This window comes from Corvus hawaiiensis, chromosome 20, assembly GCF_020740725.1.
Source record: "Corvus hawaiiensis isolate bCorHaw1 chromosome 20, bCorHaw1.pri.cur, whole genome shotgun sequence".
Lineage (NCBI taxonomy): Eukaryota > Metazoa > Chordata > Aves > Passeriformes > Corvidae > Corvus > Corvus hawaiiensis.
Genome location: NC_063232.1, coordinates 264,532 through 290,686, shown reverse-complemented (window position 1 = coordinate 290,686; position 26,155 = coordinate 264,532). Strand labels below are relative to the sequence as shown.

The following is a 26,155-nucleotide window of genomic DNA, read 5'->3' as shown; positions in this document are numbered from 1 at the left end:
CCCAGTAGCTGCAGCAGAAGAGCTCTGGGTTTATGTAGGCGCAACTATAAGCATAATTTGATGTATATTACTAAAATTAAGGCAACAGCAAACAAAATTCTAAATTAACATTCACAGTTCTCATACACATTGGATACACTGTAGTGCTTTGGAGGATTTTCTATAGCCCAGGGATCTAACAATGGGAAGAAGAAAATAGATGCCCTGGGACCCAACCTTTCCAGGCTGAAAAACCCACAACTCTGCCTGGGTCCAGAGCTTCACCAGAGCTTTCATTCCATTAACTCCACACAAGGATATCATTACACTTTTCTAATCAAGAGCTGTTTTGTTACCTCCATTACTGTTCTAAATGAGAATTAGGCACAACGTGTGCTTAATTTAGGCTATGAGTTGAGCTGGCAAAAAATCTAAGCTTACATCCAAGCTGTACAAAGAGCTGAGGTGTTTTATTCCCCCCATTTGGTGAAGAGAACTGGCCCCAAAACTTCACAACCTCGCACTGTTCCAAATGTACTCCTGGCAGCCTCTGTCCACAAAATGCCCTGAGCTGCCTGATGCTGAGGGCTGGGTTCAAACCTTTTGGCTCAAAGCTTTATCGGAAAGGCTGTGATTAAACGTTGTTTGAGACAGCTGAGGATGCCAATACCAAAGATGGGATTTGGGCAGCACCTCCCAGCACCTCTTTCCACCATTTTGAGCCACCCTCCACCAGCCCCTGAACCAGATGCAGCAGCGTAAGCCCCCGTGCTGCAGCGTCACCCATGCAGAGCACATGGCACTGCCACTGCAGCATCTGCCTCTACTCCAACAGCCAAAGCCAACTCTGGGAGGTATCTTAGGAGTGTAAAATCCCTTGCTGATCTGCACAATCTTCAGCAAGTGTTCTGTGCATGGCCCTTGGCATATTTATTGGGTGCTCTGAGATCATGGGAAGGTTTGCCAACAATCATATTAGACTTCACAGTTTTCCCTACATTACATCCAATATGGCATGTATGTTATAAACACAGTCATTGTGAAAAGAGAGTGATGTTGTCACTAAACAGCTGTTTTGCTCAGTTCTTTCATGAAATAACTGAACATTGTAGGTAGGCATTACATGGAATGCCTAATCCCTGAGTATTTCAGGATTATTAGATGAAAAGGACAAGAAAACTATTTGCTACATTACATTCCTTTATGAAACCACACAGTCTTTTAGATATTTCTTCTTGAAACCGCATTGGCAAAACCTGTCACTTTCCTGAACTGATCCTTTCTGTTACAATTGAGCCTATTTTCTGAAGTGACTGAAAGTTTGAGTCATTTAGCACAAGAACAGTTCCCACAACAGGATTCTAAAAGTAATGCCACTCATTCCAAATTTCTTTGCTGTATTTTGTGCAACAACCATGCAGAACCATCAAGCAGAGAAAGAAAGTGCCCAGGGTTTTACCGAGACACTGATTGCCTCCAGCTACCACTCCTCCCATCACTGACTGATTTCACAACATGACCATAATTCACACAGGCTTTTTTCCCCAAGTTTTGCCCCTTTTCTCTTTTCTTGCTAATTTCCCCTAAATGGGGCTGGTTTGAGTCTTGGGTAGTGGCTTGACAGTGCTGTTTGCAGCCCGTAACCCCTCAGCCAGGTCACCTTGTGGCAGCAGGACTCTTGCCCAGGGATGTAGTGGGTCTTGCAGTTCCCCACGTGGTATTTTGTACACAAAGTCCTGGAAACAAACTGGCATTAGAGAGGGCTCAAAGCAGCGGGGCTTTTGTTTTATAAACCCTGGCAGTTTGTCTGGGCTTCACCTGTGTTTAGAAATTGAGGCACAGCAGCTGTGAGACCCCCAAAAAACAGTGCTTGTTTTCATGTCAAATCTGTGCAAACAGCTCATATGTCAAAGTGACAGCATCTCCCTGGGATGCTCCTCACACCAAGCAGGTCTCTCCGGTGCTGAGTGTGCCAGGTGGCTGCAGACCCAGCCAGCTGTCCCTCCTGCAGCAAAGGTCCTGAGCGGCCATACCTGCCCACACACACCTCCATACACCTGTGCTGCCCACACACACACTGTGGGGCACACACTGTGGTCAGGAGTTTGGTACATTTTCAGCATAGTTTTTCTCCCTGAGAATGCTGACTGAATTTTCTGCCACTGCTTCACCTGGGCACAGTCCTGCAATTCTATTGATTTAGGCCCCAACCCAGCACATTTAAAAATGTCATTGCATTTAACATTTGATTAATTTAATTTCAGTAAAACGGAATTAATTTCACAATTTTACAGCCTTGAAGCCGTAAGCCCACATAAAGGTTGGATGGGTTGCAATCTAATAGATGCACAACTTCCTGGGGTTTAGAATAGACCTCCACCCATCAGCATTTTAAAATTTGAATGTTACACTACTAAGCCTCAGGGTTTTCCATTAATCAAAATTACTCTAGGATCACTCTAGGATTGCAGCCCTATCAGTCCATCAGGTCCCAGAGAACATTTGTTAAGAGCAAAAGCACTTTAGTCGTTCATGTTGAGCTGACCAACCAGGTTCCTCTTCTCCAAAGTCGTGTAGAGATGGGAAAGCCAAGTGTCATTCAAGTAGCGTCAGCACCCCGTTGTGGGGTTCAGACCCCACTCCTGGGGTGCGCTGCATGGAGAGATCCCCACACCTGCATCACTCAAGCCCATGGGACTGGTCAGAGCATGAAGCACTGTGCAGCATACAGAGAGGAAACAGGATCAGCCTCCACGTGGCATCCCAATTCCCTCTTTCCTCCCACATCCAAGAAGCCCCCTGAGTGCTGCTTTCCCACAGCCAGGCAGGTGCTTGGTCTGATGTTTCTGATCCACACTCTCAGGCACAGGGAGGAACCAAAGGTGGGTCCCATAACCACATTCTGTTTTGACCACAGAGTTGGAGTCAAAAAGGGATGGATCTCCACAGATTTCATTAAATATGTGTAGACCGTGGGGTGTTTCAAAACCCCAGGCAGGGGTGCAGCCTGCCCCCATTTAAATGCAGATGCTTTAAGAATAATTTAAAATTCCTCAATCTCCATGTGAAGCAGCAGCAGAACCGAGCTGGAACATGCAGGGAAGGTGGCAGCACAGGCAGTCCTGAGGACACCAGCAACTGCCTTTCAGCTCGCACATTCATAAATAATTTATTTCCAGCCACCTGTGCCCAGAATAACAATTTTTCTGCCTGAAATCTCCACGCTGGTGCCGGGAGGCTGTCAGGGACTCGCTTTCCCGGGACCCTCTCGACCTGTTGGGAAGGGGTCCAGGTCTCCAGAGGGGCAGCTCTGGAGGGATCTGCCCCTAGTGGGAAGAGGCACGAGAAACAAACAGGGAGCATCCGTTCAGCTGATCGCGTTAGGGCTTCTCGCTGCTGCTGCCGCCACTCAGCTCTCTGCCGATGCAGCCATCCGTGCGTTTGGACAAACATCCAGGCAGAGGGAATGGGTAGGTCTGGAAACGTCGGCAGCTGCAGAAGGCTGCAGAGCTCTGCTGTGAAGCAGCCTTAGAGGAGAGGCTGTTTCGCCGGGCAGGGGAGCGTTATGAAACGCGAGCGCACTGGCCGTGCTTGAGGATTTTGGCAGCGCGGCGCGGAGGCTGCTTCCACCCTGCCTGTTGGCGCAGGAGGCCATGGAGCGGCTCCCTCCCGCCGGCTCCCGCAGGGCGCAGGACCCCGGCGCCCCGGCCCGCTGAGCCGCAGGGACCCCGGGCAGCCGCAGGGACCCCGGGCAGCCGCAGGGACCCCGGGCAGCCGCAGGGACCCGCGAGGGACACGGCGGCAGCGGTGAGCGGGGCGCGGAGCGGGGCTGGGGGAGCTCCTGGCGGGGGCAGCGGGAGGGAGCGGAGCGCCGCAGCCCCGCACGGCACCGCGGGGTGCGCGCAGGATTTACGGCTCTGCGCGCTGGGAGCGGGAGCGGGAGAAGGATTAGTAGGGAAGGGCAGAGGGAGCAGGATTTATCAGCTTTTCAGATATGCATTACGGCCTTTTGTAATATTTCACTGGATTGTACAGGACTTTGCCTGGCTACAACAGGGGTTCCTCAGCTACAAAAGAAAGGTGAGGTTTTTCCTCTTTTTCTTACACCGTTCAGTATCTGCCTCTGCGAGCCCTGCGCCAGCTGGCCTGGGCACGAGCAATAACCGGACAACTTTTTGCAGAGGCTGAGGTATCAGCATTCATTTCAGTCTCAATGACTGTTTTACTAAATTCATCCACAGCATCTAAGTAAAGGGCTTAGCAGCATTATTTACAAAGACTGCAGGTTGCTCTCGAGATGCTCTTCCCCAAGCATCCACGGAACATTATACTTGAAAACTCAGCAATGGATACTGCAAGTGTGTTTGTGTCACAGCATGGTGAGGCAGGCTGGAATGCTCAGCTTCTCCAAACAGTTTCTGGAGCATCACTGTGCTGAACAAATAGGCTAACAACGTTTAGTAGGTGAATGTTGCAGGAATTCACATATTGAAGGGTTTATAAAAGACACTTTTAAAACACCTATGATTCAATTACAGAGCTGTGTGTTATTTTAATTTCAGTAGATTTCCTTGCACACAAGGAAAGATCTCATCTGTAGTTCCTGTGGGCTAAGGCAAACATAAATACATGGTACATTTGTTACAACATTCTTGTTCAAAACTCCAGCCACAGACCATATAGGGGCTTTTGGAAACTGCAGATAGAGCATCATTTGCTGGGTGCTTGAACTCTTAATATCTAAGGACGTACATCATGCATGAATGTTTTATTGTTAGTAAAATACATTTGAGATTCAGTACCAGTTTGCTGTAAGCTTTCAGTTTATCAGAGAATGGTGACAGCAGACTGTGTGTTCCCTCTGGAGCACGTATCCCTCTGAGTACAGAAGGCACACACACGTATGTGTATGCACATGTGCACCTGAAATGTGAGTATGCATATGTCTGCATGCATCTTTTCCACACTGGCATGGAGTCAGTCCTGCTGATTACTGCATTATGACTTGAGCTAGGTAAAAAGTGTGGGATTAATGGAGCAATACCATGGTGTGATCTCTGCTCAAGCTGTCCCTGAGCACTTTCCAAGTCAGCACTCTCACAACAAGTCTTGCTGGACCACCTGCCACCCGCAGACTCCTCTGCCTCCCTCACCTCAGGCTCACCAACAACATTATTGTCTGGATTTATACCTGTCTATGCTAAAAAATTGGTCTTAACAAGTTTAATATCTGGTGAAAGAGCCACTGGGACAGAATTCCTGCAAGTTAGTGCTGACTCTCCACCTCAGGCTGCAGCTCTGCTCTGTGACATTGCCTTTCCCCTCCAAAGCTGAACTGTCTGTCACTGTAAAATGCCTCCTGTATTGAATACACAGAGTATAATATATATTTTTAATTTAGGTTATTTTCAACTTGATTTGACCAGTTTATGGACTATAAAGTTTTTCTCTGTCGTTCTGCTAACTCCGCATAAAGATTTTTTTTTATTTATCACAGTTCAGTGTTATTTAAAGGTTTTAACACAATCACACCATCAAAGATAACTTTGCAATCTGATTACATCTTGTAGCAAGCCCACGTGTAGCAAGCAGTGGTAAACTCACTGGAAAGTCCTCTCAAGCTGCAATGCTTGTCACCACAGCACATGGAGAAATTTGGGTGCCTCTACCTAATTTCCAACTTGTTGGCAGACCTGACAGGGAGACATGTGGGGTCAGCACAGACACATCCTCTAGCAAGGAAAACTTTGTAAGTTGTAAGAAATGCTTGAAGTTTCTCAGAATGATTTTAGCTATTGGAATAAAGGGAACTGCAAATACTTGACAGGGTCCCAACACCAAATTTGCAGCTTCTTAAGAGTTTTACTTCCTATGTGCATTCACACAATATGATATTTGTCTCGACTTTCCAAAACGCCATGAGAAAATGGCACTGTGTATCCAAGGAAAAGGCTGCAAGCCAGAATCCTTCAGCTCAGGCCTGACTGCGTTTGTTCTCAAAGAAAGCTGACAAAAGAAAGGAAAGGCATGGAAGAGGGATGGATTTTTCTAAAAATAGTAATCATGAGTCCAATTCCCTTCAGTTTACAATGGAAAACATCATCTTGCTTCCTTGCCAAGAGCTCTGAATTTGCAAAATCCTGCTGCTCTTTAGACAAGGACCAACTCTTGATGACCTGCAGCTCTCAGTGCAGCATTGACCTGAGCTTCTGCACTGAGCACATATTAAGGGACAGTCCTCAGTTAGGCAACTCTTCACCTGCAAGTCTGGGGCTGTTTCTCAGTGTCTTCAGCCTTTACCAGCATCATGGTATCACTGAAAATATTCAGTCTTCCCTTAAAAATCCTGTAAATGCTCCTTCAGCTAGGGAGTAGAACCATATTGCTTTTATTTCTCTTTACAAATACATTAATGCAGCTGCCTAATGTAACATCCTCTGTCACACTTTGCAAGTTCATTTTGGAAGCAAGATACTGACCTGCTTTTCCTTACAGCAACTTTTTTGGTGACAAGGGATCCTTTCCCTGCTGAAGTCCCAGCGCTTTGTAGATCTGTGCTTCCACTCACCATGCCCAAAGCCGATACTTGCCAGTGCTAACTACTGCCGTTTTTTCAGTGCAGTGTTAACCCCTTCATTGCTCTCTTCACCTAGAGGTTTCCTCTGGCATTTAACAGTTCTCCTCCATCATTTATCCATCATCATCATCATCAATTATCCATCATCATCATCATCAATTATCCATCATTGTCCTTTCAATTATAATTTTATATTTTACTAACAACTCCAAATTAATATGGTCCTAATCCCCCTTTGGCTGTGAGAACTGGTAAACCGGGATAGAAGACTTGTTTTCTTCCACTTCACTTTATTCATTTTAGGTGAAACGTGCATGAAAAAGACAAATGACGCATTTTCTATTACCAGATACTAGTTCTTTCCTCCTTAGTCTTTCCTTTTAAATATCATCATCAGAAGTGATGCACTTCAACTCTTTTAGGCATACTTTGATGATATGGCAATATGCAGTTTATGGAAAAATCAAATGACAGTTTTTATGTCAGCAGCACTTTGCTATTTCCCCACTGAAAAGCAACATTTAATTTTTGAGTTGCACATTTGCAGCAGTTGTTGTGGGCGGAGAGTCTGCTTATTTATTTCATTGGGTTTTACTACAATGTACTGTCATGGCAACTGCTCTAAGGGCGAGTGCATCTGGAGGTAACTTGTACACATCATGTTGAATGCAGCAAAATTGCCTTGTACCATTTAAACTTTCAACCACTGGGCAAGGGCAAAGTTACCCCTTTGAGACTCAGAAGCATCTTCTCCTTACTAAATAAATAAACAAATAAATAAACAAACTTGGCAGAGCAATAGGAGCAATGCCAAACATTTCTTGATGCTTGGATGCAGAGCCTGCTGCACAGTTAAATTAGGTCCGATACCCTGGGTGTTTTCTGCAGTTCTGCTGATGCACAGCAAGTTTTCCATCCTGCTCATGTGGAGGCAGAACATTTATGCCCTACCCAGGTGCTGTTTAGGCAGGCATTGGCCAGACTAGTCTCCCTTGGCTCCAGGAGACATTGCCACGTGCTGCCCAGGCAAGTGGCACATCCTCTCATCCTGGCGATAATGCAGCCTCCAGCTGTTCCACTTTACATCACTGCAAACATGGAGAAACTCTACCCAAATCAACTGACCAAGAACACAGGAGGCATTAAAAGGGACTAAATTGGGCCAGTGATGCAGTTTCAAGCAAAACATGCCTGACCTCTGCTACATGGTCTTGATGCCCTTCTCCAGCCAAGCTGTTGGCACTGCTTGATGAGCCAGAAAGCTCCGGCTGCCCCAGCATGGCCTCTCCAGCACCAGCGACTGAGACGCGTCTGAGAACTTGGGCTTGAAGCACCTCTCCCTTGGTGAATAAACCAAAAGAGCTGTGAAACCCTGAGTTGCAGCTGGGCAGAAATGACTGCAAATCCGATCAATATATCTAGCCTTATTGTGCTGGTAGGGGGGAAAAAAAATCCTAAACCTTTTGAACTCCTGTGTGACTGCAGCCATTGCCATCTCACCACTGAGGGTTCGCAGCAGTGTTTCACTGCGTGGGGCCACCTCGAGCAGTGTGGTGTGCCCGGAAGCCAAGGCACGTGGGCACCTGCCCTGCTGACCCAGCCCGACCTGGAAGTACAGCACGGAGCAGGAGAATCCCAGTCTGAATCTCCAGTGGCTGATACATGCACACCACTTGCTTTCAGATCAGACAGCCTCCACTGGGAACAGCTCAAGTTTACAGTTGCCCCATGGCAGAAACAACTAGTGAATCAAATCCCACCTATGCTCATAGACAGTATTTCTTCAGATGAATTAGTGCAGTAACAACCTGCAGGATCTAATTATGGCTAATTTTCCATTCATTTGTCTTGATACTTCTGACCCTTTTACTGCAATTCTTGAGCACTCACAACATTGATCAGAGATTTTCAATAATTTAACTCTAAGGGTCAGCTCTTTAGCTGGTGTAAATCAATGCATTTTCTTTGGCTTTGGAGCTGATCCGAAGGGAGGTGTGTAACTTCTACTGTAGAGAGTGCAGTCAGAATTCACTGAAGATGCTACAGCCTGGCAGTGCTTCGCACCTGCTCGTGCTCACCAGCCCTTGAAGAAAGAGTAGCAATCACCACATTGAATATTTTTGGATATTACTCAGTCCTCTACAATTAAAATCAGCATACATGTACTTTAAAAAAAACCCACTTAACAAAAGTACCTAAATCAGGAATTCGGGCTCAGATTTAACTGAGCCTTAATTTATTTTTGTCCTGGAAGCTTTAGATCTTTAGTTTGGTTGCTATTTAAGACAGAAAGAATTTGCACAACCAAATGAAAAAGGGAATGGGTGGAAACTTAATTGGTAACATTTATTTAATAAAGTGGCATAAGCGAACATCCACAAAACTTTCGATCAACTACTGAAACAAGAAATACAGTGAACAGATGTTTGTTGCCAGGACTGCGTATTTCAGGAGTGTGCCTCAACTGCAAGCTAAGCAAAAGCCATAATATTTTCTTTTCTGGAAAACACTGCATCTTTTCTCAACACTTGCCTGGCTCCACAGAGAACGGATAGACTGGGAAAACAGGAACTTATGGGGAGATGCCAGCTTTTATTTGCCACGGGAGGTTAAAGGTTCCCTAGAGCACAAAGGAGCTTTTCTTGCCCAGACAATCCCATCGTGGTACACATCAGCACAACTAAAGCTGCAAAGCTCAGCAGCAGTCAAGAGAGATCTGCTGAACTTGAGATGAAATTTTTTCAAACATTTACTAGTTTTTCTCCGCACACATCCCCACAGCGATAGTTGGCAATATAAATCCACTAAAAAAGATATAGCAGGATTTCTGGTTTCTGTTAAAGCAACACACACAGAACCTCCAAATATCCTTCCAGCATAAAGCCCAACTTCTTTGTGCTGCACGGAGATGAATAATTATTACCTTATCTATTGTGAGTTGATGCAATTTCTTTTTTCCTCCCACACACCCACACTACTGTTTCCTTCTGATCTGCATTTATAGCTGAGCTACTGTTCAGCTGAAAGGAAGGAATTTGGTAATACCTCCCTAAAAAGATGCCTGTACTGTGGCTGCTTGTTCATCCAGTGACAAAGGATGGAGATGTTGGCTACCAACAAAAGAAAATAAAGAACTTCTTTTCCAAACATCCCAAGAGAAATAACCTCATCATTAAGGTATTTCTTGTGCATTCAGAGTTAAAAGAAATAAAAGAAAAAAGTCTGAAGATCTGAAACTCGCTTGAGCTCAATCAATCATTCTCATCATTGGATTATAGTTCTTAACATGCATAATTATAAACAACAGATGGAGAAATGCTCAGATAAAGCCAAAAGGGGTGGGTGGAGGAAAGTCACCCTGATGGTAGATGTTTTCAGTTTGGATGTGAACCAGCCTTACTCCCCTTGGTGTTTCAGGTTTCAGCATTGGCTGGCTGGCAGCTCAGCAGGGCACGATGAAGGCATCACCCCAGGAGCCCATGGAGTCCCTGGGCCAACCAGGCGCCTGAGGCTGGCAGCAGTGCCACACCACGCTGGTCTCTGCTGTAGCCACATGGGAAGAAGCTTTTCAGCAGGAGAAGGAACCAAAGTGATGGGCTGAACTTATGGGAGGAACGAGTGTCTGGCCAGGTGAAGATTCAGGGGCCCATTGGGAAGCGTGAAGGGCCAGTTTCAGTAAGGGCATGGCCAAAGCTTTCTTCAGGCTACAGAAGTTTCTCCGTCGGACCCAGTTTCTGCTCTTCTTCCTCACAGCAGCTTACCTGATGGCTGGCAGCCTCTTGCTGCTGCAGCGGACCCGCTTGGTTATCCAGCAAGGTTCGCGTGGGACCCCCGCTAATCAGGCCGTGCCCGTGCTGGACGAGATGACCAGGGTTGGGATCGTAGACCCCAGGACTCTGCAGAGCCCCCGCCCCGGTCCCAGGCTGCTGGTGGGCATGGATGCGCTGCAGGAGCCGGCCCTGGACCAGCAGCACAGCCCGCACTGGCTCATGTCCCGTAACTCAGAGCTCAGGCAGCTGAGGAGAAGGTGGTTTCACCGGTTCACCAGTGACCAGGAGCCCCTGCAGACAGCAGGACTCAAAGCAATGAAGCACACTACTGAACACAAAGGTAAGGGATGTCCCCTGCCCGTTTTCTGGCACACACGCAGATTGCACTTTGCTGATCTCAGGCAGACACAGGCGAGCATCCCATGCCCCTGCAGGTCTGCCTTCCTCCTCACTCATTGCCACTTTCAAAATAATTCTGAGGCATATGCACAGGCCAAAGTACAAACCTACCCATCCTGATCATGCTGAGCTGTAACTTCCTCCAGAAGTAATTTTATTGATTGAATGGAAGCCCAGAAATGAAGTATGCTTCTCTAATTTAAATTATTTTCTCTTCAAGCAGGCAGAGATGACCACTTTAATTTTCTTTCTCAGAAGGGCAAATTAAAAAAGTGAACTTTATCAAATTAACTATCCAAAACCATACAGTACCTTAAGTCTAGAAGTGCCTCCTTCCTGCTAAAGCTTTCTAGTGTATACCAAAATATGCTATTGCAAACACACTGATTGTTCCTGACCTGCCCTCTGTGAGCATCTCTGCAAATGCATTGCCCCTTTGGGCCATCAACCCCCCAGCCAGAAACAACCTCCTGGGGTTTGGTGGGCATGCTGGGAACGTGCAACAGGCCAAGGAAACACAAGGAGAATTCCTGCTGCTGCATGGGCACAGCACATCAGTGCCTTTTAGAAGAACTAGTTGTTCTTGGAGGTGTTTCACTGATAATAAAACAGGAATGGGATCTGGATGACTAGACACCACATTTTGGAACTGCTTTTTAGTTTGTTGAATAAATTTGTCCAAACAAAAGGGCACAAAATCGCACAAAATGGGTGCCACATCATGATACTTACTGAAGCAATTGTCAGGAATGGGAATGAGAAGGCGATAGTGGTGGGAGATGAGTCATACAGCGTGAGTCAGGCAAACTGAACTGCTGCAGTTACCTGAAGCACCAGACTGGAGCTGCTTCAGAACACCCTGTTGGTGGCAGGTTTTGGTGGCAGAGGAGAGACTGAGAGCTGCTCAGCCAGGGACTTGCTTAGGTTCTAACTACTGATGAGAGGGGCCAGAAGGACTATTTATTTGTGCATCTCACCATATTGAACTGTAGATTCAAATATGCATCGTTTGAATATCTGATTGAATATGAAGTGACGTTATTAATAACAATATAGTTAACAAGCACTGCAATGCCTTTGAAGGTAATTAATTAAAACTTAACTACTTACATAGAGCAAGTTATCTTCTCCAATTCACTTCTAGTAAACTTAGAGGCTTGTTATTTCATTATGGATCCCTTCCGAGACCTAATGAACTCCTCTGTGCTTATAATGCTTAATAAAGCTTCAGTGATGCCCCGTGGTTCCTGCTTAGTAGAGTAGCATTGCCTGACCATGGAGGCTGGGCTTGTGCACTCCTCATGGGTGTCATCCTAATAAGGCCATGGCTCTGAGGCGGTGCAGCTCTGCCCCTGCTTGCCCGGGGGCTGCTGGCCGGCCCTTCAAAGGCTTCCCCAGGCAGACCCTTGACCCAAGCCAAAAACGATGGCATTGGCCCCAGCCTGTTGTGAACCTCCCAGCTCACTTTGCCTTGCTCTGTCTCCATCCAGGATCATGTGGCCTTGGGTGAGAAAATCCAAGTCCTTTTTTTCTCCAGGTCAGGCTATCTCACCTGTTGACATTGTAAGTGCCTCAGGGTAGGGACCACACTTTTCCTGACAGGGACACTGGCAAATACTCTTAGTACAACAATGAGAGTTTTCTATTAAGATTTCTCCCAGCAAATGGAGTTTTCCAGTTTCCCCTGGCCTGGTTCTGCCATTGAATGGGATGCAGAGGTGACAGGGACTGCATCGCTGACGTGACATGACATGCTACTCTGAGGCCGTGGAATCTCTCTGTACCTCATTCATGGGAGGATGTGAATGAGAAATTGCTGCCAGACTGGCGGTGGCTTGGAAGGGACACAGGGAGGAGGGCAGACGTTGGCTGGCCTGCCCAGGACCCCCAGTCAGGCTCTTTGGCCCCACATCCTCAGTTCTCTGCTGCTACAGGTTTGAGTCACAGTATCCCAATCAAAAGTCTCCAGTAAAATGTGGAGCATCTTTGTTGCAGGTGCGTGACTCCCACCTTGTTAATGGTGTGCTGGGGGTGTGTATTCACAGCTTGTGAATTTTCCAATTGCACGTTGGCAATTTACTGTGTGCAGGTCTTTGATCTACTGTTCTGTTTGTAATATTTAAATGTATTATTCCTGGCTCCAAAATCCCTCATGGAGTAACTCAAACTTCCTTTTTCTCGTGGATTATTTAACATAATGCTTTTTAGTTTCATTTTTCACCATATATTTTTTTCCTGTCCACAGCTCACATTATTTAATTTCCCTGTGTTATCATCTCAGTGTTGCTATTTCTAAAATCAAATTTCCTTTTTTCCTTCATATTTTAATAATAAAATGTACTTATAGACACAATTGCTGTATAATAGTGGGATTCCACATCATCCTTCCAATTGTATATTAAATAATGGGCTGGATTTTTACAGTATTTTGTTCATGACAACAAAAATTAGGCTGAGCACTGAATGCAGTCTAAGAGAAACATTTATCTTTTCTATGCTAAGTAAAGCAAGACATATTTGAAGAGATTCCTTTGCACCAGAGAGGAGATAGCTCAGTACGATAGCTACATTGTGCTGCCTAGTTAAGAGTGAATTTATCTTTCCATTACAGCTTTAATATAACTCTCTATATCCAAAGAAAATTGATTTTCTTAATATTTCTCTTGCACCATCTCATTATCAGCTAGAGATTTTAAAGAACACTTGGGAGAAATCCAACAGGATTTCTGGAAGTTTTTAGCATTTTGAAGGCTACATTCTCCTTTACTTTAGAGAAGGGCCTTGTTTTATCATGCAAAGGAGGGAGTCGAGCAGACAGCAGCTGCATGCAGGAGCCGTGGTCCTGGGTGGGTCACAGACTCTGGGTATGCAAAGGCAGGTCTGCTGAAAGGAACCTGGGAAAGTCTCATTTCCTTTTTGCCCATTTCCATGGGGCAGTCGTGCCGACCCCTTCAATACCCTTACCAAGGTTCAGTACCAGTGGAGAGGTCTGCAGAGTGTGTGGGACCCCAGACAGGTTGGGACTTGACCAAACACAGCGCTGCTTGCACTGGATAACCCATAACTGGGATGGGTTTTTCCCTTCCATCCCATATGCATTGCCTAACCCTGGTCTTGCATGCACACAGGCACCTACATGGGCTGCTTCACTCATGATTCGAGGGAGAGGACACTGAAGGGAGCTGTCTTTTATGACTTAAGAAAAATGACAGTAGCTCACTGTCAGGAAGCTTGTGCTGAGAGGTGAGTTGGTATTTTTTCACTGCAAATTTTCTCTTTTCTGATAACAAGTGGAACTGAATTTGAAAAGGGAAAAGCATTCCTATGTTAAACATAGAGCATCTATGAAAACAGTGATTATCTCACCTTCAGGCACCGCGTAGCTCTGCTACCCTGCTTGAAGCAGACTGCTGCACTGCTGCCTATTCTCTATGGCAGCATGGCTACTTACAATATATTTTCTATTGACCTTGACAAAAATTAGTGTTTGGTTAAATAGTTTTCATAAGATATTTATCTTTTGATAGGTATTGGTCTCTAGCCCAAATCTTGTTGAGGTGGCTGCCCCTGCTGAGGAGGCCACGCTGTCCCCAGGACAGACTCTGCTCCAGAGCAAGGCAGCAGAAGCTGGGGACAGGTTCCCACCTTCCCCAGGTACAAACTGGGGAGCAGACAGGCACCTCTATGACATGACTGGTACTTCTCTTTGCAGGGCTTACAGCTATGCGGGCCTGGCGTACGGAGCAGAGTGCTACTGTGGGAACACACTCCCAGCTGCTGCCTCGAAGCCCGAGGAGTGCAACAGCGAGTGCAAGGGGGAGAAGGGCTCTGTGTGCGGAGGGGTGAACCGGCTCTCGGTCTACAGGGTGGAAGAGCTGCGGGCAGGAGCGAGGCGACGTAAGTGGGCAGGGACCGGACAGGGGAAGCTGCTCACCCCACAAGGGAGAGATGTCACGGCCAGGCTGAGCACAGGGGCTGTCCCTGCTGCTTGTCTCACTCCATTTGTCACCAGAGTTTGAAGCAGCAAAGGACAAAGGTGCCTGCAGGGCACAATGTCCATTTGCTGCTGGTCTGGTCCCTGGCTCCTCCCCAAAATAGCAGTGCTGCTCACCACCTCGGAGCGGGGAGATGTGCCTGGCATGCCGCCTTGGGCTGCCACAGAGGAGGTTTGTGTCACCAGGGAGGAAATTCAACACAGTGCAGAGGGACTGCAACAGAAGCAGAATTTCAGCTGAAAAAAACCACTCCCTTTGGTATCCACTGCAGGCGTACAAACCCATGTGTGTTTAAGAAATAGCCTTGGAAGAGGTGCCCTATAACAGGAGGGCAGAAAATCACTCAGATCAAGGCCACCCTATGCTCAGATGACCCGAGACAACGTGAGTGATCTGTGACTGCAGAGGATAAGTAGAGGCCAGAGAGAGAGCCACCTTAATCCCTTTCCTGAGAGAAACGAGACCAGAGTTGTGCTTTTCCAAGGAGTTCTGTTCCAGTGGCAGTTGGGATTTTTGTTTCATCTTTAGATGAAACTCTACTCATCATTCAGTTAGCTGCCATGGGGAACACAATGGATAAACCTTTAGGCAAACACAAAGCACATAACAGATCTAAACATCTGATCACTCTTTGCAATTGGCAAGCTCACAAGACCTCGTGGATGTTATTTGCTGAGAAGAAGCACCAAGACCTTAGGTTGTGCCAGTATTGATGGTACTTCATTTCTTCTTAAAGACAAGTCAAGGTTTGTACAATAATCTAACCAGCTACATATAAATTATATATCAAAGGTACATAGACCTAAATTGCCACTGTCAGGCTGACAGGCACGTTGGCAGGTTTCCCAGGACATGCATCACTGTTTCAACCTCCAGCATAAAATACATATTCCTCAGGAAAAGACAGCATTTAATTTTTTTTTTTAAGTATTAATGAATTACTCCTCAAATTAGTCTAGCCTGAAGCTAGAGTTGTAATTATTTTGCCCTTAGTAATACCTGATATTTGTCTGTTTGAAGAATCCCCCTGACACAAGCCATTTGAGGGGCCAACAGAAGTATTAATCACAATGAACAAGTATGTTAGAAGGTAACTCTGAGACTGTAAAGGCCGCCATGATTTATGCTGCATACTATAGAGCACAGACCTCGCGTAAGTCTTCTCCTTACACGGAGCAGATTCAGTGACATCTCCATTTAAACCTTCCCAGACAGGGCTTGCTGTCTCCCCTCTCCATCCCTCACCTCCCTCTTCCCACCGTGGTTCCCCAGACACCCCGACTCGTGCCCCAAATCCCGAGGCGCAGAGCACGCAGCTGTGGCAGCCAGGGGTGGCTGTGGCACAGAGTCCCGCTTGCCTCAGGGTGTCCTTCAGTGAAAGAAAGCAGGCAGACCACAAAAACCCAGCCGTCTGCAGAGTAATCCATGGGTTCTCCATGAATCCTGCTCCCTCCCGATGCTGGTGTAGGCAGGTCAAGCTTTCTTCCTGACCGCTAAGAAAACTCTAAACATGTTTGTAAACATTTTGTTTCAGGAGTTAAATGTCAGTGCGAGATTTAGTAGAACTTTCAAGAACATTCTGAGAAGTCCAAACACTCCTGTTGTTTTATTCTTTGGTGCTGTGCGCAAAGGGACCTGGTCCTAGGTAGACTCCTGTTCCTTTCAGCTTGGTTGGGGTTATTTTATTTTTACATCACGTGAGTGATCCCTGAGATCCAGCTCTGCTTCTAGTAAATGGTTTGAATAGTTACAAAAACAAAATTTAAGCGGCTTCTCCTCAGATTGCTCTTGGCTCTTGCTAGAGAGCCTGGGCTTTTCTGCGAGGAAATTCATGCAGAACCAATTTTTTTTCTTCGTAACTACACCACATCTCTCCTGTCATTCAACTCGCGTCCCACATCAGTTCTGGCAATAGCGTTCAAGGGAGCAACTGCAATACTGCCACACTCTGTGGTGTTTCTGCACAAGCAGGTGAAATCAGAGGCTAGTGCTGAAGACACCATGGAAGCTGATCTGCCTTAGCAGCTGACAAAAGCCTGGTTTAGGGTCTGAAAGGCTGCAGCAATCTCCCTTGGCCTGAAAAGTTGTGGGAGCAGAGGGGCAGCTGAAGAGGAAGGTTGGTCTGGTGAGGGGGTTTTCAGGAGTCATTTACATTCCTTTCCTTTTCTGGTGCAGAAGCTTTGTAGATTTTTATCAGGGCTTTTAACTCGTTTAGGGGAAAGCAGGTCTTCAGAGGAAACTGGAACCTGCAAACAATAGCAATGCCCTCCACTGGTGGAATTTAACTCAAAGTCGGTGCTGCAGCCCTGCTTTTTATGGTTTGTACAAAGCTAAAGGCATGTGCTCCTTTCAATACCACAGGATTTGCAACACATTTTTCTAGTGTATATCATAGTTTCTCTTATTTCTGCAGCCTTTGTAATATAAAATTTATTTTATTATTTTTGCCTTCTGAGCCTAATATTGTTCTTTGTGAGAGAGGCAGGATACTATGGACATCATTTTCTTAAGAGAAACCTATTTCATCTCCCCGCAGGGAGGAATGTTATCTATCGAGGATGTTTTAGAGCTCCAGAAAATTTAACAGACACCTTTCCAGCCTCTTTGATACAGCCCAATTTGACGGTGGAGATGTGCTCTGAATTTTGCTCCAAGAAAGTAAGAACAGTTCTTGTTTCACATCCTTTCTTCTTTTTTGTTATTTTAAATTCTAATCTATTAAGGGATGGGGAGAGATTAGTGCCTTAGAGCTTTGAATTTGTAAATGAGTTTCTAAAGGACAAAACTCATCAGAGTAAATACCCACTGATGCATCTGGTCCAGCTGCTGGAGTGGGGATGGCGGGAGGGAAACTCATCAGAGCGGTGCCACTAGACATGATACACAGGCAAGTTGTTCTAAGTGATGAGTATCAACCATGAGGAAATCAATACCGTTTCCATGTAACATTCCAATCAAGCCCCGAGCCATATCTGACCCCGGGGGCGGTGGCTGCAGCTCATGGGGAGACATGCTGCCGGAGGGTGGATGTGGACTGGCAGCATCCGAAACGTGACTCTAGTGCCCTCCAAGGGAGCTGGCTCCACTCAGGGAGCCATGCACAGGGCATGGGCAGGGCACCCTCTGCTTTAGTGGCTGTTGGTTCCCTTGCCTTCCTCCCCACTCTGATGGGGCTGGTTTTGCTACACAGGGTTCACTGTGTGGTCAGATTTTGCCTGCAGCCCCATTCAGTTTCATGCACTCAACTCAACGTTCAATTACTTTTTGCAGCATCACAAAATTGATTACAACTATTAGCTGGCTGATTACAGTGCTTTGACCAGGACCCATGGCCTCAGCGCAATCTCCTCTCCCAAGGAATAAGCACCAGGGCATAAGGAAGTGCCCTCAAGAGTCACCACGGGAGGTTTAGATTGGATATTGAGAAAATTTTGAGATTCCTCATGCAAAGCCCACTCCAGTTTTCTCTCCTTCCCCACTCATATGCTGCCCAAGATGCGGGAAGGTTGTGCAGAGGAGGGTCAGCCTGCCCACGCTGCCTGCCCTGAGGCCAGGCACTGCACCACCGGCACCCTGCACCGAGTGCTGAGGGGCTGCAGAGCACCACTGCACCGACCACCTTCTGCAGATGCAGGAGTACAGAGGAGCAGTTGTTTTGTTGCCTCACAGAACCTCCAGCCTTCCAGAACAGTCCATCACTTGCAGGGGCCACTTGGCTTGAGGCACAAGGAGCATTTTTATTCTAGGCTGTGTTTGAGGGCAGGGATGCTTACTAATTTCTCAAACTGAGAAACACTGCTTCATTGTAAAGGAAAAATTTGTGTTTGCAGGCAAACCCAGAACTGTTTTGCCTTTGGATCAAATCTGTAAATAGTTTTTGACAATGTCATATCTCATTCGCTAAGTAAATGTTGGCTGTTGGGCACACACAGCACACGTGTTGCATTTGACTCCTTATCAGAGGATGAATGCATGGGAAAGAGCAAGAGATAAGCTGCTCAGCAGTCCTGTCACATGCTCCCAGACTCCAAAAGATTTTTAAAAGGCAAAAAGTGTTGATATAAAATAGATGGACTTGAACGTTCTGCACTCAAATGCTCCCTGAACTTCCTTCAGCCTTCTGCCCGCCCACACAGACTCGTGCCACCAAGAGAGCCCACAGGGCACTGAGGCAACCCAAGTCTCTGGTAAACAGAAGAAAACCTGAATTTTTGGGCCAGTAAGCAATTGCTAATTTCTTCGGCAAATATTCAGCACATTTCCCTCACATTTGTTTTAGTTCTTACCACTATTAACCCAGCAGCTGGGCTTCACTGCCCCACCACTACACAGCTTTGCAGCCTGTTACCCTTCCTGGGTGAGATTGGTACACCAAAACCTGAATTACTCTGCATCAAGTCCATTAGAAAACACGTCTTACAGACAAGAATTTTCCTTAGGAATTCCTTGCAAACAACACTAACTTCCTCATGATTGCATACCTTAGGAAGTCTCCTATGTAGAAGCAAGGTAACACAAATATGAGGACAGTAACAGTAAAGCAGCACGAGCTTTAGAATGACATATCAAACAGTGCTGTGATCTTGACAGTGGCCTTGTGGAGATTTATTTTCTTTGCATGGCAGCAGCATTCCCTGAAGGCTGTTGATGCCATGGCATTTACACACTGATCCGTTTTCTCTCTTTTGCAGGAGTTTCCATTGGCAATGATCCGAGGGCAGGAATGCTACTGTGGATACCCCACCGGGCGCTTCCCAGTGCGCGACAGCGCGGACGGGCTGCGCTGCAGCGGGACCCGCAATGCCAGCAGCACTGCCGAGGGGAACTACTGCCTGGTCTATCAGACACCTGTGCAAGGTACAAGCTCCAGCCTCGCTGTGCCAGGGCCAGGGCCACCACTGCTGGAAACAGCCCCTGTGCCCCTTCTGCAGCGGGTAAAAGGGATCTCGTTGGCAGCAGTCTGAGCCACAGTAGTGGGTATCACCGTACGGGCAGGAATTTAGGAAACAGTCTCTCTCTAAATTCCCCCCTTGCAATCATGCACATGAAGATGCATCTTTCCATTCTCTCATTGCTCAGCATTGTCTCCCTCCAACACAGAAAAAACATCATTATTCTGCAGATGGAGAGAGTTGAGGGAGAGCCTGGGAAGGCATTTCTCCACCACGTAGCCCTCATGTTAGGAAGCCACTGAGGCAGATCTGCAGACCCTAAGTCTGCTTTACTCATCTTCCTCTAAAATATTCATCTGCATACATGTTGAAGGCCAGAAAAAAAGGCAGAGAGTAAGGCTCCAGTCTAGAAAACCATTTAGGTGGTTCTAGCAACTTTTTCCATGCAGTGGTTTACACTGAGTTCAATGAAACTTCTCACAACCTTAAAATTAACAAATTAAGTGCTTTCCTGGATTGGTGATGGGCTTTTTTTTATCCCCCAACACCCTTTTCTTTTTTTCCTCCATCTCCCAGTTCAGAGGTAGACTGCAGACCACAGCACGAAAGAAGAACTTGCAAGAAGAATGCTTGTTTCCATGAAATTGCTAGTACTTCCCAGGTCTGTGGAGACCAGTGCTTTCTCTGGGCTGTGCGGGCACTTTCTAGCCATGGCTTCATCTAGAGCTTGCTCTGAAGAATGAAGAGAGTAATTGACAATTTATTTCCTGGCTTCTTGATGAATCATCACATAGGGTCAAGATTAGTTCTTATCCTATCCTTGCTTTCAATGGCATGCTAAGAAGCAAGGTGAGGATTTACAGAAGCATGTATGAAACCAGGTGTCTGACTCCACGTTTGGAGGGCTCGCCACTGCCTGGGCCTTCAGAGAGAAATGGCAGTGCAGATGTTAAACTAAAGACAGCTGATTTCATTAGGAGGGTTTTTTTCCTGTGTTAAAAAACTCCCAATTTCCCGGTGTAGTGGCACATTTAGAGTTCCATTGAAGACCCAACCTTGACAGGCAAATAGCTGGTAACAAACAGGCTTTGAGAGGCTTTTAAGACAACTTGCTGGCAAGTAAAATGGTTTGTTGCAGCTTTATCAAAAAAGCATCGCCTAACACAAAACCAGCAGAAATCTCTCTGAGGATAATCTCTGGCCTCATACAGCTGAATGAATTTTAGGAAGTAGCTGACTCACAACCAGACCAAATTGATACCCTATATTTGTAAAAGAGAGAAGGAGGAAGCAATAAACTCTGTAATCAAGAGCTGTCAGTGGAATTATTAAAAAGCCACAGTGCTAACAATGAAATATCTTCTCTACTCACAGACACCCGCTGCACAGACAGGAAATTCTTAAGCACCAAATCCAAAGTGTTTGTTGCTTTGTCAAGCTTTCCTGGGGCTGGGAATACGTGGGCACGCCATCTGATAGAGCATGCCACGGGATACTACACAGGAAGTTATTACTTTGATGGAGCCCTCTACAACAAAGGTACCGGGGCCCAAGAGATGGGACACGTGCAGCCCTTCCAAAGCACAGAGCTTTACTTACTGCTCTGTCGGCCTTCTGCCTGAGCCAGCAATGTCTGTCGCTGTCAGCACGTTTGGTACAATTCAAACACACACCTGGACCAAGCAGCCTCCCGCAGTGCAGATGGCAGCAGGGACAGCTCCAGTAGCACGCTGCTCCTGACAGGCAGCTGCCCTCACAGACAACAGCCAGGCTCTCCATTTGCAGATGTGCACATTGCCCGCACTGGTGCCCTGTGCACACGTACATGTGCAGCTCCCATCTGACAGGCTGCTCCAAAAGACCAGTTACCTAAATGCTGCGGGTGAGACCCTTCAGTAAACAAGTAGGTTAAATTTTCAAATGTTCCTAATTACTCTGGGAGGACAGTATCCTGAGTGGGCAGAGATGCAGCAGGTACCAAGCATTGGCCCTGTGAAAAGCTGCCTCACTGCAGTGTGGGGCTGAGGATGCCTTCTCCAGCAGAGGGATAGCCTGGCTGCCAGTGCGTGCCCAGCTTGGTGGCTGGGGCTCCAGCCATGGGTTTAGCTGACTGGTACTGTCCCACCAGCCCTACACCACTGTAGGGAATGATTTAGTGGGAAAAGGCACAGACACATAGTCTGGCAAAAAAGTCAATAATCCTGTCTTGTAAAACAGGTTTTAAAGGAGAAAAAGACCACTGGAGAAGTAGAAGGACCATCTGTGTGAAAACACATGAAAGTGGCAAGACAGAGATTGAAATGTTCGACTCGGCCATCCTGTTGATAAGGAACCCGTACAAATCACTGATGGCAGAGTTCAACAGAAAATACGCCGGGCACCTGGGCTATGCCACTGACCGCAACTGGAAAAGCAAAGGTAAGCATTCAACCCATCTCCTCAGTATGCTGGGAAGGGGGGACATGCTAGGACCTGAGTGAGCACCACAAACAAATTCAGTGGGACTTGAGTCCCACTGCAGTAGGGATCAGTCCCAAAACCTCTGACACCTGCACTGTGGGAGCGGTTGTGGTCTTGCCATATGCCCACCCCCAGAGGAGGGTGAGCACAGAACCAATGCCACAGGCACACGGGAGCGTCTCTGCCACTGCAATGCTGGGCATAGAAAACACGTCCATGTGCAGTGCTCCTGTGCACAGCCCATTTGCCAGACTGAGGTGAAGAAAATTTGCCCCTGCAGCATGTAATAGCCATGAGAAATATAATTTAAGATTTGGAGGATCCAATGGAGCATGACACTTCATGAAGGAAATTTTACAGCACTGCACAGGTGCTACTGCACTGCAGAAAAATAAGGATAATAGCAATAAGTGGGCTTGAGATTCAGTGTCCCCTGAACACACGACAAGACTTCAGAACCTGCTTGCCACACTTCACATGTTTGACTGGCAAGCTGGCTGGTGACTGCAATTTCCCCGTTGGGTACACTGCTGCATTCAGACTGCAGCAGAAAAGCCATTTGGCTTCCATTTCTCCTTGTACGTATTTTAGGCATTACAGCTGTGGCTTGGGAGAGGGTTGGGGAGGAAGTATCCTGTGTCACTACACATTTCTTTCCCAAGTTCATGTATCACCTTTCATCAGTCACAACTCAAGACCTATTCATCAAAAACTGACAAAATAGCCCCCCAGAAAAAAGTTTGCTGGGAGTGGCTTTCCTATAGTGCAAACTGCAAATTGTTACATTTCAGCCACAAATGCTCTTTGTCCAGCCCAAAAGCTTTCACTAGGTCTGTCTTGACTTCAGGAAATTAAATTATTGTAGACAGCAAATAGAGATCAAGGTATCATTAATGCCTGAGGCAAAGGAAAATTGCTGACATGCAGCATGGCTAACAGTGTCTCATTTTCCTGGCTTCCTGGTCATCCAGAGTGGCCCGACTTTGTGAACAGCTATGCCTCCTGGTGGGCCTCCCACGTCCTGGAGTGGCTGAAGTATGGGAAGCGCCTGCTCATTGTCCACTACGAGGACCTGAAGCAGAGCCTCATCCCCAAGCTGAAGGAGATGGTGGAGTTTCTGAACGTGACAGTGACAGAGGATCGGCTGCTCTGTGTGGAGAACAACAGGGACGGGAATTTCAAGCGGTCTGGTGCTAAGCAAAAGAATTTTGAGCCATTTACCCAGGAAATGAAAGATCTTATCAACAGATACATCCTGACAGTGGATGAAGCCCTAAGGGGAAGAAACTTCTCAGGGCTGCCCAGAGAGTATGTGCCAAGATGATAGGCTGGTATCACGCTGCTGTGGTTCAAAATGAAGTTTTTTTTCTTAAAAAAACAAAAAACCCAAACAAACAAAAAACCCCACAAACAAACAAACAAGAAAAGCAAAAAAAAAAAAAGGAAAAAAAAGAAGACCAGACCTCTCTAGCAGTTATGGCAAAGATACTTGTGGAGGCTGCTGAGCAGTGCAAATTCTCTCCACTCTTGGGAGAAGGGGGTGGCCGCAGCATCCCCCACAATGAGGCACACAGCTGGGGACCTGTAGGAGAATACAGACATTAAGCAGGGCCAGTTGGGAATCCCTGGGTTTTATCAGCCCCAAACCTGGCTCCAGGGGCATGGAGGAGACCCCAGAGGAGTGGCAGAGAAGGGAGTGCCACCTGTGCTAGGGGCTTGACACAGGTTTTTGCACCTCCATCTCTTCACCTGGAGAATCACGGTGGGTCTAGGGGGACACCAGGGACGAATGTCACCACAGTCAGTGCTCCTGGTTCTAGAAACGGCCACAGCCAGCCCGTACTGACATCAGCCTGGACCACCTGGAGAACAGGGGCAAAGGGGATGAACCCCAGCCCTTCCAGCCCCAGCAGAGGTAGGATCCCACCTCCTACCTCATCCCTGCAGGAACTCCAAGACAGTCCAACCTGAAAAACCATGGCTCCTTAGGGCTGCCCTCTGGACCCACCTCCAGCAGCCATGCAGGTTTGATTTCTAACTCCTGCAGTTCCCCAAGGTTTGTTTGACCCTGCACGGGGCCCTTGTGTAGTGGGGAGGGAACAGGGGCACACGGGGCTGGCAGGGCAGCTGGCCCATGATCCTGGGCCACTGGCCAGCTTGGAGGTGGTTAAACCCTGCGGCCAAAGGGGCTGCCCTGCTGCGAGATGCTTCTGTTCATGGGAAATAAAGGATTTCTTAAAAATTTGAGTGAAAATACTAATTTTAATAAAACAAGTTTATATAAAGGGAGCTGAACTTGCTCTGGCTGTGTATCATTGGTGCTTTAAAAAACATGCAGGTCATACAGGTTGAGTACACTTCAACCTGAGTCTCTCCCTGTTTACACTCCACACATGGCTCATCTCTGTGCCACCTGGCTGGTATGGGGCTTGTTGCCTGAGACCACAAACCAGGATTTGGGCCCACCACAAAACATGAAGATTATGAGAATGACATTTTATTATATAGCCTTTCCAGCTTTGTATAGCATTACAGGATCATTTAAAAAATATTTTGATCATTTCAAACCTGTAAATGATGAGCAAGGACAGGTTGTAAACTCTCAAGAAGGCAATTTAATTATGCATATGTCCTGTAATGAAGACTCTAGGTGGCTAAAATTAGAGCTGGCAAAAATTATGAATATGCATTAGCTCTGTAATGCCAAAAATCAGCTCATTTAAAAAGAAAAGAAATTGTAGCTAACCATTTCTTAATAGCTGAGGTACAGGGGCTGCCTCTTTATTTTTATACCTTTTGTACAAAATATGTGTACACACTGTATACTTTATACATCTGTGTGTACAGACACAAGAACGTGTCACTTGCATGTGTTCTGCTGGGGTTCTTTTAGGATCGTAGGAATAGTGAAGGACTTCATGGGCCATTCCACACAATCCCCACCAGAGCCTGCACCACCACATGTAAGTCACCCACCAAAACAAGCTGACTTCTGCCTTAAAAAAACCTGCAGTATTTTTACCCCTTTCTCTCCTAGAGAAAAGGGTGCAGAATGTTTTCCTCTACTGGTCAGGAAACCTCTCCAGACCAACAGCCTGAACAGAGCATAGCTCACACTGTCCTTCCCTGCCACATCTTTTTTGGTCCGTGTTGTCTTTTAGCTGAAGTAGCTCTTCGCCTTTACCTTGAGATGTGTTCACAGGTATTGATCACATCCTCTCTCAAGCTCCATCTTGCAGGGGCAAATATCCTGTGGCACTTCACCCAATTTCCCTGCAAGGCAGGTTTTCCTCTTAACCATCTCTGTGCTTATCGCATTTAGCTTTAATTAACCAGAATGTCTCAGTTAAAAAATAAATAAATAAAAAAGGAGCTATCATGCCACTGAAAGCCATGCTGATGTTCACTCCATGTAGACTTGCCTTCTTATTTTTGTATTCAAAATATTAGAAATTGAATAAATATGCATGCAATTCCCTCAAGCTTCCAGTTTTCCTCAGGAAGTCATGAGTCATAAGCAGGCAACCGGAACAAAACAGAAATGCTACATTTGAAAAGGAAGAGTTTAACACTTGAGATTTTTAAAGTGAACAACAGTCACACTATACAAGGTGGAATCCAGATTCTGTTGAACTGCAGCTAAAAAGCAGGTAAACCATACCAGAAGAGAGGACATAAAAGGAGAGAAAATGGTTTTTCTTCCTAGAAACCAACTTCAAAATAAAGCCTTTAAAGCAATCCTAAAAAAGCATGAATGTCATCACCAGCAGTTCTGTCTTTCTGCACTGCTTTATGAATCTTCCATTAAACCCATTTCTTTTAAAACCCATTACTCGCTGCTAAGACCAAGCTACTATACTACTACAGCAATATTAACCTCCATGAATTAATTAAAGGATGGATTATCAGCATGACACCTTACATGACACCTCTCTGGAACCTCATGTGTCTTCCAATGGCCTGCAATATAATGAGATGTTCAAATAAAAAAAGTTGAGTCACTGCTTTTGTCAATTGTGACAATTATTCAAATCAGAAAGATCTGACTTCTCAACTGCATTACTTACACTTTGCTTTTGACCT

General features: G+C 46.3%; 1 protein-coding gene across 5 annotated transcripts; it reads left to right on the top strand.

Moving 5' to 3' along the window:
* The first annotated feature begins 3,078 nt into the window (after positions 1-3,078).
* Positions 3,079-24,361, top strand: WSCD1 (WSC domain containing 1). 5 transcript variants are annotated; one of them, XM_048324629.1, is made up of 10 exons: positions 3,085-3,786; positions 9,974-10,186; positions 10,310-10,666; positions 13,854-13,968; positions 14,438-14,622; positions 17,257-17,378; positions 19,412-19,577; positions 20,987-21,151; positions 21,830-22,030; positions 23,044-24,361. In XM_048324629.1, the coding sequence occupies exons 2-10, from the start codon at positions 10,162-10,164 to the stop codon at positions 23,394-23,396; spliced, it is 1,689 nt and encodes a 562-aa protein (XP_048180586.1). In that variant the 5' UTR covers positions 3,085-3,786; positions 9,974-10,161; the 3' UTR covers positions 23,397-24,361. The 5 variants fall into 5 exon arrangements, with proteins under 5 accessions (XP_048180588.1, XP_048180584.1, XP_048180583.1 ...); XM_048324627.1 differs by having other exon boundaries at positions 3,081-3,449; positions 9,974-10,666; XM_048324626.1 differs by having other exon boundaries at positions 3,081-3,786; positions 9,974-10,666.
* Positions 24,362-26,155: the final 1,794 nt, after the last annotated feature.

Coding starts and splice junctions, on each gene's coding strand:
- WSCD1 (XM_048324627.1), top strand. CDS start 10,240: ATGGCCAAAGCTTTCTTCAGGCTACAGAAGTTTCTCCGTCGGACCCAG. Junction 10,667..13,853: donor GCACACTACTGAACACAAAG/GTAAGGGATGTC, acceptor GCATGCACACAG/GCACCTACATGGGCTGCTTC. Junction 22,031..23,043: donor CCGCAACTGGAAAAGCAAAG/GTAAGCATTCAA, acceptor CTGGTCATCCAG/AGTGGCCCGACTTTGTGAAC.